Source organism: Pocillopora verrucosa, chromosome 12 (assembly GCF_036669915.1).
Source record: "Pocillopora verrucosa isolate sample1 chromosome 12, ASM3666991v2, whole genome shotgun sequence".
NCBI classification, from domain to species: Eukaryota; Metazoa; Cnidaria; class Anthozoa; order Scleractinia; family Pocilloporidae; genus Pocillopora; species Pocillopora verrucosa.
The window spans coordinates 3,462,246-3,476,342 of NC_089323.1; the positions used below are offsets into that span (position 1 = coordinate 3,462,246).

Consider the following 14,097-nt stretch of genomic DNA (forward strand, 5'->3'; position numbering starts at 1 on the left):
CAATACGCTGTTGTCGCCGTTGTTTTTTTTTATGAAAACGTATAACCACTGTCTATTACTTTCTCAAATTTTGTCATAGTTTTGATTAACTGGTAACAGAACTTCGTGTCCTCCAATTCTGTCTGAAATTCTACTCGTGGTTAACTAAATTGGACACCAAATTGGACTCGAAAATCGGTCTCGCGGTCGTCCGAATTTGAATATGAAATCACTTGTACAATTACAGACCGAGGTGGACTCTACTCTATCCTGTTATCATAATTATTACACCTCCCCGTGGGCTATAAAGTAATCAGTACAGCAACTAACCGATATAATCGATATTGGTTTTCAAGGTCAGCTGATAAATTATTGTTGGTTATTAAACTATTTTACAGGCTATCGAAATAATCGCCTTTCCAGCCCCATACATCTCAAAAATTTTAGTAGTAATTACATGTCCTTCCTATGTTGAAAAACAAATGGCAGGCGCAAAATTGAAAGGGACAAATTGGTTCCAGTCAGATGATTCTGCCATCCCTCCACCCTCCTTATTTGGCCGTACTTTACTTTAACCTAGACACCCCCGGGGTATTAATGAAATAAAACTACTGTAATTAATTAGTAGTTATTATTTTTTTTAAGGTCAGCTGAGAGATTATAGATATGTATCAAAAAAAATATAGTCATTTACTTTACATCAAAATGCCAATTCTCCTTCCTTATCAGAAGAGTGGTACCATCACCTGATGTTGGTCGTAAACATGACGTAATAAAGCATTCATATTTAGCGGGAGTGTCGATTGTTCCTAGGCGGCGCGTACACGGATTCCTTTCAGGTCGCTCGGACAGTCACAAAATTAGGCAAGTATCCACATTTCCACGCTTAAATTTTATCTAGCCTTTTTTTGATCGATCGAGATTATAGCTCAACTTCTTTTAAGATTCGATTTTTGTTTTAAACTCGATTTCGTTGTGTTCACACCCTTCTACCGAGTTTGCTTCAAAAGTATGATTACTGGATGCTATTATTCCTTTCTGAGTTGAAAAGGAGTTTTGGTTGCAAAGTTTAGCTTGAAAATTATTCAGTGAACATTTCGAACACATTTACGGCTTGCTCGCAATTAGTGTAAGAGCCACACCCGACTGCAGTCTGCAAACATGTTTTGCTCAATATGACTGGAGCGAAGGTCTGCAGAGTTGGAGAGTACAGTGCGTAAAACATTGCACACAGAGCAAGTTTTTTACGTGCCGCAGTCCAGTCAATGACAGAAAACAATTTTTGCTAAACAGAAGCCCATTGCGAACATTTCATCGCTTTCAACTCAGCTGGTAGAATGTACTTGCTTTCACAACGCTTGGTTCTGCGAGTAATGGATTAGAAAATGCAAATAAGATCACGTACAGAGGAGCAGTTTCTGACAGGACTCTCGAAAAGATTTGCCCTAGTGATTGGGATTACGTCAAGCGAGAAGATAACACTCCAACAGAACCAGTAGTATAACAGTCGGCGGTATCAGATCTCTTTGAAAAAGTGATCTTGCACAAACGCCAACTCTTTATACTAATTTCCATAGGATGGAATTATTTAATGGAATCATTTGATGGCACCGTTTTATAATATCAAAGCGTTGGAATACTATAGGAGACTAGCAATTTTTCCATTGCGTGACATTCTCAGAAAAACAGGAAATTAATAATGTAATACAACCGCGAAATGAGTCGTCAATTGCCATTGGCATGGGTCGTACATGGTAAATTTTTGCGAGAATCGGTTAACTTTGCGGCCTAAAATCTGTCATCGGGGGACATTGCCTGGTAGGACCCCAACTTTTCCGGTTGGCAAAAATCTTAAAAATTCTGCTGGGCAGGCAGAACTCAGAAAACTCGAGCTGAAAAATAAAAATCACAGCGGTAACTGTGAATGCTCGTCAATAAATAAAAATCTAAAAGAAGAGTTGTGATAAAATTAATCGAACACGCGATATTGCCTTAGCTCGTGCTCTTTCTTTACCATGGACAGACGTGGATTTTACAACCATAAAAATCCGTCGCAGTTCCCCGCTCTTTTCGGTGACACCGCCAAATTTACTATACCAGACCACAAGCAAGTATCAGAAGAAGATGAAGATGCTTGTTGATTATATTTGATTATGAATTAATTTAGTGAATGACTGTAATATAATCTTATGAACTGATTTTTTACGCAATGGCCAGAATTGCTTAGGGTTATACTATTTTTTTTTCATTTATCATGTGCAATTACGGATGCAGTATTTAAGAATTTCTCTCATGTTATCTCCATCCCTGATAACATTGTGCCCAGCATTGGGACAAGGGTCGTCGTCATCATTGTTCTTTCCCTCCCAGTTGTTCCCATCAGATGCAAAGGTTGTGGATAACTGCACAGGCTATAGCATTTTTAATTGCAGACTCAATACTACCATTTAATTGTTTCTGTAGTATTTTCCATCGACTCTTCAGCAAACCGAATGCACACTCGCCTTTCACTCGCGCAGAAGAAAGTTCGTTGTTGAGGTTAATTTCATCGCGATCTCTCGTACCTCTTGGCTATGGTTTCATATGGTATTGAAAAAGATTTGCAGTCTAGTAAATGTGAGAAAAATTTCTTTACTAACAATTTTTTTTTTGAGAACATTTCATCGCTTTCAACTCAGCTTAAATGTCTGGTAGAATGTACGTGCTTTTCACCACGCTTGGTTCTGCGTGCAATGGTCAGAACATGCAAATATGATCACGTACAAAGGAGCAGTTGCTAATAGCACTCTTGAAAAGATTTGCTCGATTGATTGGTTTTACGTCAAGCAAGGAGATGACACTCCAATGGAGCTAATTCAACCAATAATAGTTAAAGATAATTCAACACCTCTGCGGTGGTATTCAAGTTGATATGCGCTTTAAACTTGTCATAACAACTTAGGCCAAATAGCCCAAAAAACGTATATTATCTTAAGTCATCAATGGAACTTTACGGCAAAAATTAGAGCTTCCCTAGAAAAAAAAGCCACTGTCAAAAAATTCAACAGCAACGGACTCAATAATTATACAGAGGCAACTGCGCGTAAATAACTTTTTAATCATTAATTTTTTCTCTGTTAACCTCTTTCCAGTCAGGCGTAGAAGGCCTGTGGATATTATGGGTATAGTTTTTGGAAACCTTGGGGTCCGTTACATAAAAACTGTATAATTTTGTAACGTTTTAATACACCTTTTTTAAATGATAATCGTGCGATCGCATTTAGCCCGTTATGTTTGCCAATCAAAATTTTTAAACCTCGTGCAATGTTCTCGTCCAGATCTCGCGCGATCAAAAACCTTATGGAGCCTGCCCAGAATACTACAAAGGTAATTTGATCCAACGTTTCCCATAAAATGGTGACCCCTCTGTGATTTCATGCGATGACCGCTGAAAATTTGGGATGATATTTCCGACCATATAGCCCAGAAAAACCTGTATGATGTGAAATAATTCGTGGTAGCAGACGTGTGAGAAAAGATTTCTTAGAAACACAACCATGGCAAAAAATAAAAAAAGAAAGAGAGAAGGCAATAATGAAGGAAGATAAGTGCGTCCAAAGACCTTTCTGATAACGATTTTCTGCCACTGAATTCAGGTTTCTCAATGATACAAACGTCATACAATCTAATCACAAGACCATTTGATCAAGGGAGGACTTTTCCCTTGTTCCTCCCCTCAGGACTTTGGGGTTTAGATGCCGATGTAAAAGTATTAATAATATCTCAAATATAAGTGCGAATCGAAAACATAAAATCCTTGTTTTTATATTCTGATTTAAGTATGTCCAATGGGAGTACGCTTGATATCTCAGTTATATCATGAACTTAGTAATCGATTTACTTTTCCTATGCAGGAAACAAGTTATCAAAATGAGTTTGCAGGTGAGATCCTTTCATTGATATCCCCTTTTCCATCAATTTGTTTAGAAGTAGCAACTGAATGGAACATTCCCAAAAGGAGAGTTACACTTTATTGATGGTATGTGATTTTTGTTCAAACTCGTCAATACCAGTGTTCTTTTTCTGGTCCAGGCTCTTTTTGAGGACAAACTCCTCCACAAGGCGCAGCGTGGCTTGTTCATCAGCAAACCAAAGTACGGAATCTTCGTCACTGCCTTCTACAAAGAAGATCTTCCTGTAAATATCTTCACTATTCGGGACCAAATTTTGGATGCTGTACGTGACGTCGTCAACTACGCTCTAGAATTGGAGAAAGCTAAAGGAAACGGTTAGAAAGTTAAACTATAAGGAGGTCATTTTCAAACCAAACAATGAAAAATGAAAAATAGATTAAACATGTGGAAGATGTTATATAAGGAAGTAGCACACGTGACTTCTGGCCTCTTGATGTGACTCATTGGAAGTAGCACACGTGACTTCTGGCCTCTTGATGTGACTCATTGATGTGACTCATTGAAAGGTCTACTGCACTGTGAATTACTTCCGACCCTCCTTAGATGCTCGTGTTGCACTCTTTTCTAAGTTGTCAGACAGACTTTTAAAAATATGACTGACTCAAAAACTAGCATCGCTCAATACCTCAGCATTTTTTCTTACGAATTACAAGCCTTTAGGAACGGCAAACTTAACTGCTGTGAGGGATGAAATTGGGCAATATCGAGTTAAATTTTTTTTGCCCGTCCTTCCAAGGGTAATATTTCTCTCTCGGTGTTCGTTGCTGTTTAAAATGCGTACTTCGGACTTCGACAAAACCATATAGTCACGGAGAGTTATTTCGAGCAGTTCGTAAATCTGAGACAAAACTGTATATCCACCCTGGTTTGTCATTGCAATTTTCAGAGTCATTTACCAGGGCAAATGTGGCATTTGACCCAGACCAGTGGAGTAAATGGTATAAAGATGACCCCAAACTGGCGAATCTTGATAACCGTCCCCCGGGTAAGAAGCTCGTCCGTGACTCGCAAAAATTCCTGGACACCGGAGGAAATGTGTTCTTTTTACTTAAATCAAACTCTGTCGGGGAAGTGGAGAAAATTCTTCAGCGTGTTGAGAATAATATGAAACCTTTTTGCGACAAGTTGGATGTGACCCACTCTAAGCCCCCGAGTAAGGTAAGAATTTGTTGACTGTTTTTCTGAAAAAAAAAGAGACACATCATCTTGTTAAAAGGGTAAAGGAGGAAGGTAATTTAACTCTTGCTTGAGGCACTAACCAAAAATGGAAACGAGTTTTTCGCACTAATCCATTTATGGGCTAGAACTGCTAACAAGATCATATATTTGTTTTTGCGCGGATGGCGTTGTTCATAAAAGCGGAACAACAGCCATTTTTTTCTGGAGTCCTCGTTTGAATTTAAATGTACTATACAAATGTAATTACCGTGTAAGATTCCTCTTTCTTTAAGTGTACCCCATTTCATTTACTTTGTACCTCTCTTCCTCTGCTTTCTGAAGGGGACTAGAGTGATATCTAGACCTATTCATTTCAGTGTCATTGAAATATTTGGATAAAAACTTTTCATTTTGAAGGTATGAACTATAATGTCATGTGACTTGCTAGGAATTGAAAGATATTGTCTTTTCCGATCCAACTCCTTTGTTATGAACCCTGCTCTTATCCTGTCTTCCTCCCTCCCTTCCCCCTTCTCCAACAACGGCTGCTTCGGAGATTAAAGTATATCTTAGCTTGAGTCGAAAGAGAAAAACGCCTTAAAAAATATTCTTTGTATGAAAGTTAGATCTCAATTTTTAGTGATTAACAAATGCATCTACCATGCCCCTGTGACCTGTTGCTGTATTTTATTGTTTCCTCAGCGGATCATTCAAAATTCCTTTATTGATGGAGTAGCAAATCCCTGTGACGCAGAGAGCATCAAGAATTACATTGTCAAGAATGAAGGAGCGTTATCAGGTTACCCTGGATCATGCTACCTTCTGGCACAGAAGTTTGAGTTCAACTGGACGGTCCTCGGAAATATGGACAAGGTAATAACATGAAATTCTCTTGCTTTCGATCCTCGATTGTCTTCTAATAAGTAGAAATATTCACCTTTTCGAGCTTTTTCATTTTAAGTTGTTACCATTAAAAACAAAACTAACCCTGGAATCAGTTCATATGAAAAAAAGGTTTTCTTTTGAAACGATAAGTAGATTCTTTTTGAAACGCCGGAGAAACGAACACTAGGCGATAACTTTAAATCCTATCAAAATTTATAGTTTTAGCCTTGGTATCTTAGATCTTGACTCATCAATGATATAAATTTTTACAATGTGACAGATTCAAAGAGGGGACATGATCGGGAGGAAAACTGGCACAGACACAATCATTCCCCACACGGACAAACGTGCTCACATCTCACGCGCGCATATAGAACTCGACGTTCCACCAGTGAATGGTCTTTTGAGGCATAAGCGCGTTTTCCGGGTTTCAATGCCTTACGGTCGAGCAGACCAACCAAGCCAAGAAGAAGGGTTGATGTACATGCACTGGTGCAACAATACTGAGGTTTTCAAGACCATTCTGGCAAACATCGCTGGTAATGACAAGCATTCTAAACTTGGTGACGTAACCGTTGATAGCTTGATCAGCGCAGTCCGCCCAGTACAGGGAACCTTCTATTATGTGCCGAGTGCAGAAGAGTTGAAGTTATCCACTATCAAGGAACGAAGGTAAGACAGGTGTTCACTTATATTTCAGGTTTTAGAAAACTGATACAACGATATCTTTTACGGACTGTCTTAGGGTGGGAGGGGAGGGGAGGGGAGGGGAGGGGGGTGAAGAAAGAGAGTTTTGAAATGAGTTTATTCTATTTTCCCAGTGATCCCAAAGGCCAGTGCCGTGGCTGCATCGATAATTTTGAACGAGCAATTGGAAATATTTTTACTGTTATTGATTACTATGCAGAAAATGTGAGCACCTAAACGTATACATTAGGTTCAAAATTTTTTCATACCAAGAATAATTTGTTATATTTTTTTTAGTACAGAAAATTATGGCTTTATTAGTTTTGGCACTACCGCTCAGTAACGAGTGTGGTAGTCTCCAAAGTTACATTCCCAACTTCTGATGGTCAGAGAGCTCATGCAAGATTCCATCTCAGCCACACATTACAAACCACACTGCTAATGAGAAAGAATGAGAACGAGATGTAAAAAAGAGCAAAAGAACTCTAGAAAAATAGGAGTTGTCAGTTTACAAAGGAATAATGGATTCTTTTAGTTTCACGGAATGTACTCTTGCACTCCAGGTTTGAAATATTAGATTTTTGGAACATACGAAGTCCATCAAACGAGTACCTGTTTTACAATCAGAAGGAATACCTCTACCGTATGACAACTGGCGGATACCACCCCGGAGACCCTCCAAGTAACCGAGTCCTTGGCCTGTTAGACTACGGCTTTCAGCAATGGAACGACGAATGGCACAAACGACGGGAGATGCCTAAAATTCCGCACCTCTTCACGATGTTAAAGCCTACAAAATTGAGCAAGGTGAAAGAAGCGTCTGTCATGATACGGAAAGGATGGGCTACAAAGGTGTCACTAGGACGCCTGTTTACCACAAACAAAGTACAAAAGCTGCGTGATTCAAAGCAGCCATTCTTCGGTCGTAAAGCCGACTTCTTTAACCTTCATCCAGACGAGATCATAGTGGGCAGGATGCCCAAATGCTTCTCCCTAGGTCTTGGCAAGGCTGTGATGCCCTATCTCCATGAATACGAAGTAATTCCAGCCTTCTACAAGGGTCTGAGTGAGGCAGCCGGAATGGGGCATGTGGTTCCTGATTACGAGAGGCTGGTACAGAATGGCCTGGGAAAGATAATAGAAGAATTGAAAACCACCGACAAAGGAGAAACTGCGGAGAAGCAAGACTTCATAACTGCCTGCATCCTGGCTTTGGAAGGAATACAGAAGTACATAAGGAACTTTGGAATTTTGGCTGGTTACTGTGCTGACAACAGTGGCTTCGCGATATCTGAGGCTCAGAAACAAAACTTAAAACAGGTAAGACTCGAAAAGTTTTTGAAATATCGGGGTCAAGAGCCTATTAAGCCTTTTAAGACATAAAAGTCATCGATCCGCGTGGCAAGAATTGGCTGCTTTACCAAACCTTCTATAGCACCAGTATCTTGTGAGAGTTTTCAGTAGATAGTAACCAACATAAGGAGGAAGGGCCATAAACTTTACTTGAGAGAAATGTTCGTTTACAGAATCACCATTGACTATTTTGCGAAATATATTAAAGCAAAAGGAGTAATCTTTCTTTAACAGATAGAGACAAGAATGAAGAAGATTTCAACCGACCGTCCAGAGACGTTCGTTGAAGCTGTTCAACTGTTATACTCATATCACTGCTGTTTGCACCTCACTGGCGAACCAACATCTATCGGACGTCTGGATCAAATCTTATTGCCGTTCCTACCGGGTACATCTGCTAAAGACGCCCAGGAAATCATTGACTGCCTGTTTGTCAAACTCTGTGAGCATGTTCATATCAACTCTCGTCTGTTGAATGATTTGGGGACTTGGGGTATGACAGCAGTACCGTACGCTTCCACAGGGATGTTCGCAAACGGTGACACCATCAACCAGTGGGTTCAGCAGGTGCGCTGAGGATTCTAGTATTTCAGTACAGTTATTTGACGTCAAGGTTAAATTTGCTATTTTTGTGTTATGATATGAAGACTCTACTGATCTTTCTAACCTTTTAGTGGCATAAATGATCGCCGTTCTGCCATTCTCTCTTGAAATTTTGTAGTATTTTCTATATCAACCTATCTACCTACTTCCTCTTAATTACCAACATAATGGCTTACTTTAACCTCCTAACCTACATTCCATTTCCAAGCGAAGTAGATGTGATGAATTCACCAAATTCCCTTTTCTCCCTTGAATTGCAGGCTATAGAGCTGTAGGTAACAGAAATTTGTTTAAAATCCGTTCACTGATGATTGTAGGTCTTGCTTTTTAGATCACTGTAGGCGGTTACAAGGCGAATGACGCAGCAGAGCCAGAATGTGGTTGCAATGACGTGACAATCATGTGTCTGAAAGCCTCGCGCAGGCTTCCACTTAATGCCCCGTGTTTGTCCCTTCGAGTGCATAAAAATATGCCACAGAAGGTACGAAGAGCGAATTATCTATCTATCTATTGTTCTGTCTGTGCATGTGTATATGTACTTATATAAGGGGGAAGAAACCCATTGTTAGAGCTGACAACCAACAATGATGTAAGAATATTGAAACGGAACCGGGAGAAAAAGATTAACACGGACCTCAAATAATCAAGTGGAATAAATTAATGCTGCATTTGCTGGAATATGGACGAGCGGCCGCATGGCCCACGTTAGGATTAACATCTTCTAGTTGAACGGATCCTTATTTGTACTTAATCAACGTACTTCTAATGAGGTAAAGTATAAACTATCTTATGTTGATTGTATATTATATTGCCCTTGTGTCCAACTGGAGCTATACAGCTTTAGTCCCTAAGGATGATACGTGCGCTCCTTTAAATTGCCTATAGTTCTCAATGAAGAAAAATGCCTTGGCTGGACGATTTTACGATTTTTTTTCAATGGAAACAGGTTCTTGAGGAGGCCGCCAAAGCAATACTAAGTGGCGGGGCTCATCCAATTTTGCCCCATGATGAACACCTAATTCAGGGCCTTCAAGAAGCTGGAGACGCTACAGACGTGCCAGTGAGCCTGAAAAGCGCACGGAATTACTGTTGTGACGGTTGCTACGAGCCAATATTTCCAGGAGAGACAGACTTCTCCCTGGCTTATGTGCCATTGTTACAAGTGCTTGAAATGACAATCAACCATGGCTCAACGTACTTGCTCGCTGGGCCAAAGTATCTGGAGGGTGTACCACAGTCTCTGCCAACAGAACATGCGGAAGAGATTAACAGCTTTGATAAGGTAAGGTCTTTCTTTATATTCTCCTGTACGTTAATGTTCTCTAAGGGGGAAGGGGTCCGGAGTGCTTTCATCCCTTGCGTTACTTTCGCTGTAAAACACGCTCTGTTCCAGAATGAAAGCCAAGGTTGAGAGCTGAGCAGAGTTTCTCGTGTTCAATGGTCATCAATCCAACATCCAACAAAAATGTCTTTTTGAAAAGGGGCTGCCCTCCACTCTCTGCTCCCCTAGGTCAATAAAGGAATCGATAGAGATCTCTCCAACGCGTATTAGTAAGCATTTTTCAAAAATACTTGTGCTAGAGAAATGTTTAGTGGTCGACATATTTTTTCATTTCTTTACCTTATTTAAATGTTTATTGATTATTTTTCAGGTCAAAGAGATCTTTGCCACGCACCTTAATGTGCGAACAGGGTACAGCCTTTTCCTTCTGCTTCTCAACTATGACAACATTGTGCAGTACTCTCCCAGTCCTCTGCTCTCTCCCCTCATCCGAGGTTGCCTTGAAACACAGCGGGACATTTACAACGGTGGTGCTAATCACACGCTTATTGGCGTCCAATTCATCTCTTTTTCCAACACTGTTGACGCTCTGTACGCCATCAAAAAGCTTTGCTTTGATCACGACTCGGCTCTAATTTCCTTGGCTGAGTTAGTTCGGTGCCTCAAGTGTGACTGGGGATACAACATGCAAGAGCCCTTCCATGACGAGATTGCTGGAAAAACCCGAGGTCAGCGGCTGTCGGACACGTACAAGGCAGTACGCGAGACAGCGATTAACTTTCCCAAATTTGGAACCAGTGCTGGTGCGGAAAACGAAGACATCCAAGAAATCACGAGGTAATTTGAATTTGGAAGTCCTTAAGAACATTTTGATATTCTTTCTTAACTTTATAGCTGGTTTATACTTTACAATTTTATAAGGCAAGTTCGTCCAAAATCGCCTAAGGAGCGTTTAGTCGTCGCGCATTATGATGTGAGATAAACAAACAAACTATTTCCTTATTTTTTTTCGTCTTCACTGATTAGTAACCATCATGCCGTCGTTGTCTTTTTGCCACCAACTGGTCATGGTCAATGTGTCACTCAATGTTTATTTATGAGGATGTCGTTTATTTATGAGGATGTCACGAGAAGGAAATTGAACCAATCTCCCTCCGAGTTAGAGCGAACTCTTTAAGAAATGAACTATAAATTGTGTCAGAATATATTTTTTTGTTTGGCAAAAGGAACACATCGTGTATCAGTGCTGTTTTAGGATTGAACAGGTTGCTTCTCATCTTACAACTATCGTTTTCTGAGAAAATCCTCTCATTTTGTAGCTGGTTAGCAGAACAAGTCTCAACAGTTGTGAATAAAGTGTCCCGCCCCAGTCCGGAAGCTCATCAACCCCTAGTCGAGTTGATTGACAGCCTAAAAAAAAAGTACTCGGTGCCTGGGGCACCATGGGATGTACTGCTGCCCACAGGATCAGGGACATTTGAAGGATACGTTGGCTGGGGAGCAGGATGTGGGGCTTCTGCTGATGGCCGGCGATCAGGCTCACCCATAGCCTCCGATCTCAGTGCTGCTCCCACGCCTCTGGATAAGCCTCCAGTACCGAAGAGCTTTGGTATCTACAAGTAGGTCATAATAAGAGGTATTCAGTAAAAAAAAAGTGTTTCGTGGCCAATCCTTTTACACATGCACTAAACATCCTAAGCCATCTTAAGTGTCATTCTTTTCCAAAACGCGGCATGTTTCTCCACATGATCCAGTTCTATGTCAAAGTTCCTGTACCAAACTTTTGGCACAGGAACTTTTAATCGCCGTAAGATGGCACCTGTATGGGTCGTGCGACTGAAACATTTTGTTGGAGAAGATCTTTTTCGTTTCCTGTCTTTCGTTCCTTTATGTACATGGCTTTCGCTTTATTTTTATTTAGATCACTGAAAAGCTGGGATATGCACTCTATAAACGTTGGCTTCGCAAACGGTGCAGAAATCGATTTGAAGATTATGGAAGACTTTAAAGAGAGTGACCTGGTTGAGTTCTTAAGGAATTATGCCGACCTAAAGGGTATTGGAGGAAACATTTTGACAGGTGATTCATGCTAAACATTAGGAATAAAACACGCTCCCCGAGTCTACATATGTAATAGAGAAGTTTGATCGCACGGGTGAGTGTAGTCCTAAGAAGGACTGTTGTCAGTAGTGATGACTGACATTTCGACAACCTGAGCGGAAGTCAGCATCAGAGTCAGGTGAATAACTGTCAGTCGAATGTTCTAGTTCCGGTATAACTGGTTGGTCAGTTTTGCCGTGATGTTATTAGCTGTAAGACTCAAGTGGTGTAAGTCGGTCGTGATTCGTCCGTCTCGATCTGTTGGTAAAGTTAGCTCGTTCTGTTCGGTTCTTTTGTGATGTTTATGTCGTGAGTGAGTCGTTTGTATGGTGCCGGTAGTGGTTGAAACCTGTTGAAGGAAGTCTGTTCTAAGTTAGTGAACCAGCTTTCCAGAGTCGGTCGTTGAAAGTAGTTGGTGCTGTAGGTTAGGCATTGGACAGAGTCCCAGTCAAAAGTGTGGTTCGTAAGTCGGTGTTGTTCAGCAATCACATCATACATGTGTGACTTAGAAAATTCGACTGACAACAACTATTCACTTGTCTGTGATGATGACTTCCACTCAGGTTGTCGAAATGTCAGTCACCACTACCGACAACAGTCCTTCTCAGGACCAGACTCACCCGGACGATCAAATTACACTATTACATGTTACCCTCGGGTTTAAACCATTTACTGAATCGAGTGTCCATATGTTGAATAACTAAATACGTCAGTACTATCAAAAACGTCGATCTATTTTTTTTTTCTCAAAGAAAAAAACTTTTCAATTGAGTTGCCAGTGATGGTCGATCAGAGTGAATACAAATATCAGAACAGAGGGGACTCTATTCAAAGCCAAAGGGAACCCTCTGCCTGAAGTACGGAAAATCACAACTAACAAAGCCACAACTGTTTTCAGTCGTACGAACAAACTACAATTGCACAAACTAGCCCAACAATAACAAGTCAACTTCGACTGAAAGTAAACAGATGTTCATCTAGGGGGCACTGCATAGCAGAAATTAATCTTAAGGGGGATCCCCGCAAGTTGAAAAAATAGACAACAGCATCTTACAAGTGATGGTCGAGGAAGTAATAGGCATTGACGGATGGGTGACTTCGTGTGGTAGAGGAAAACTTAAAAAAATTTATCCCCAGCGCCTGGTGCAAGTAGAGAGCATTTAATACGATAAAAACTCTAACAACTTGATGTTTCTCTTTATAGTGACCTGTGCCAATCCTGAAACATTCGCCAACGCCCAAAACAACCCAGAGCAGTATGATCTCATCCGCGTTCGCACAGGGGGCTGGAGCGAGTTTTACACAACTTTTTTCACCGCTCATCAGAAACATCAGGAGCGGAGAATGTATTACCATTCTACATAAAGTACTGGATCTCTTGATCTATAGCCGTGTTGTGGCATATCGGTCTTCAAAGCCTTTCTGTTGTACGATTGTGGTGACTCTATGTTTATCAGGTTTATTTTTCGAAGTATCCAAGACTTGACTAGTAAAAAGGTCAGACTAGATTGAAGTGGCTTTTTTTAGGCAGCGGTAAGCTTGTGCACCAGCGCAATTAATGATGGTAATAGGCGCAAGTAGAGTCCAATTTGTCAATCACGATTATGATGACAGACAGATTTAGGTCAAATACCTCCAGTAGAGACAATATCTAAGTAGAAAAATTTTGGAAATTCCCCATCTTTTTTTTAGGATAAGTGCTTGTTGTTATGGATATTGTGATGAATTCTGTGATTGGTAGATTTAGCTGAGTGAACTCAGTATGCTTGGCAGCTTCAACTGTCCGACTGCAGGTGTCCGATTACAGCCAACTGTCCGATTACAACTTCACAGAATGATTAGTGAGAAATAAAGCAGCTAATGCATCAATCACATTTGAGAAAATTGCAATGGTTATGATTAATTCTAATCTAAAGGGACCTGGATAAAATAGCCAGGAAACTAGTTGAAAAGAGCTACCTAATCCTAGTTCGTGCACGCACGTTCAAACTGCAAAGTAAAGCACTTTTGTGTTGGAGTTGACCATGCTGCAATAGATTGCACACGTCACAGAAAGTTCTCCCAGCCTAGGAAGTCCCCGTTTTCCTGAAGATTGTA

The 14,097-nt window shown here is 40.5% G+C and overlaps 1 protein-coding gene across 1 annotated transcript; it reads left to right on the forward strand.

Moving 5' to 3' along the window:
* Positions 1-746: 746 nt before the first annotated feature.
* LOC131783217 ((2S)-3-sulfopropanediol dehydratase) lies at positions 747-13,884 on the forward strand. Its single transcript, XM_059099944.2, has 14 exons — positions 747-843; positions 3,873-3,900; positions 4,051-4,246; positions 4,819-5,090; positions 5,793-5,963; positions 6,256-6,647; positions 7,226-7,982; positions 8,250-8,582; positions 8,950-9,099; positions 9,565-9,900; positions 10,271-10,737; positions 11,220-11,519; positions 11,822-11,979; positions 13,205-13,884. Exons 2-14 carry the CDS (start codon positions 3,889-3,891, stop codon positions 13,363-13,365), a joined length of 3,705 nt encoding a protein of 1,234 aa, XP_058955927.2. The 5' UTR covers positions 747-843; positions 3,873-3,888; the 3' UTR covers positions 13,366-13,884.
* Positions 13,885-14,097: the final 213 nt, after the last annotated feature.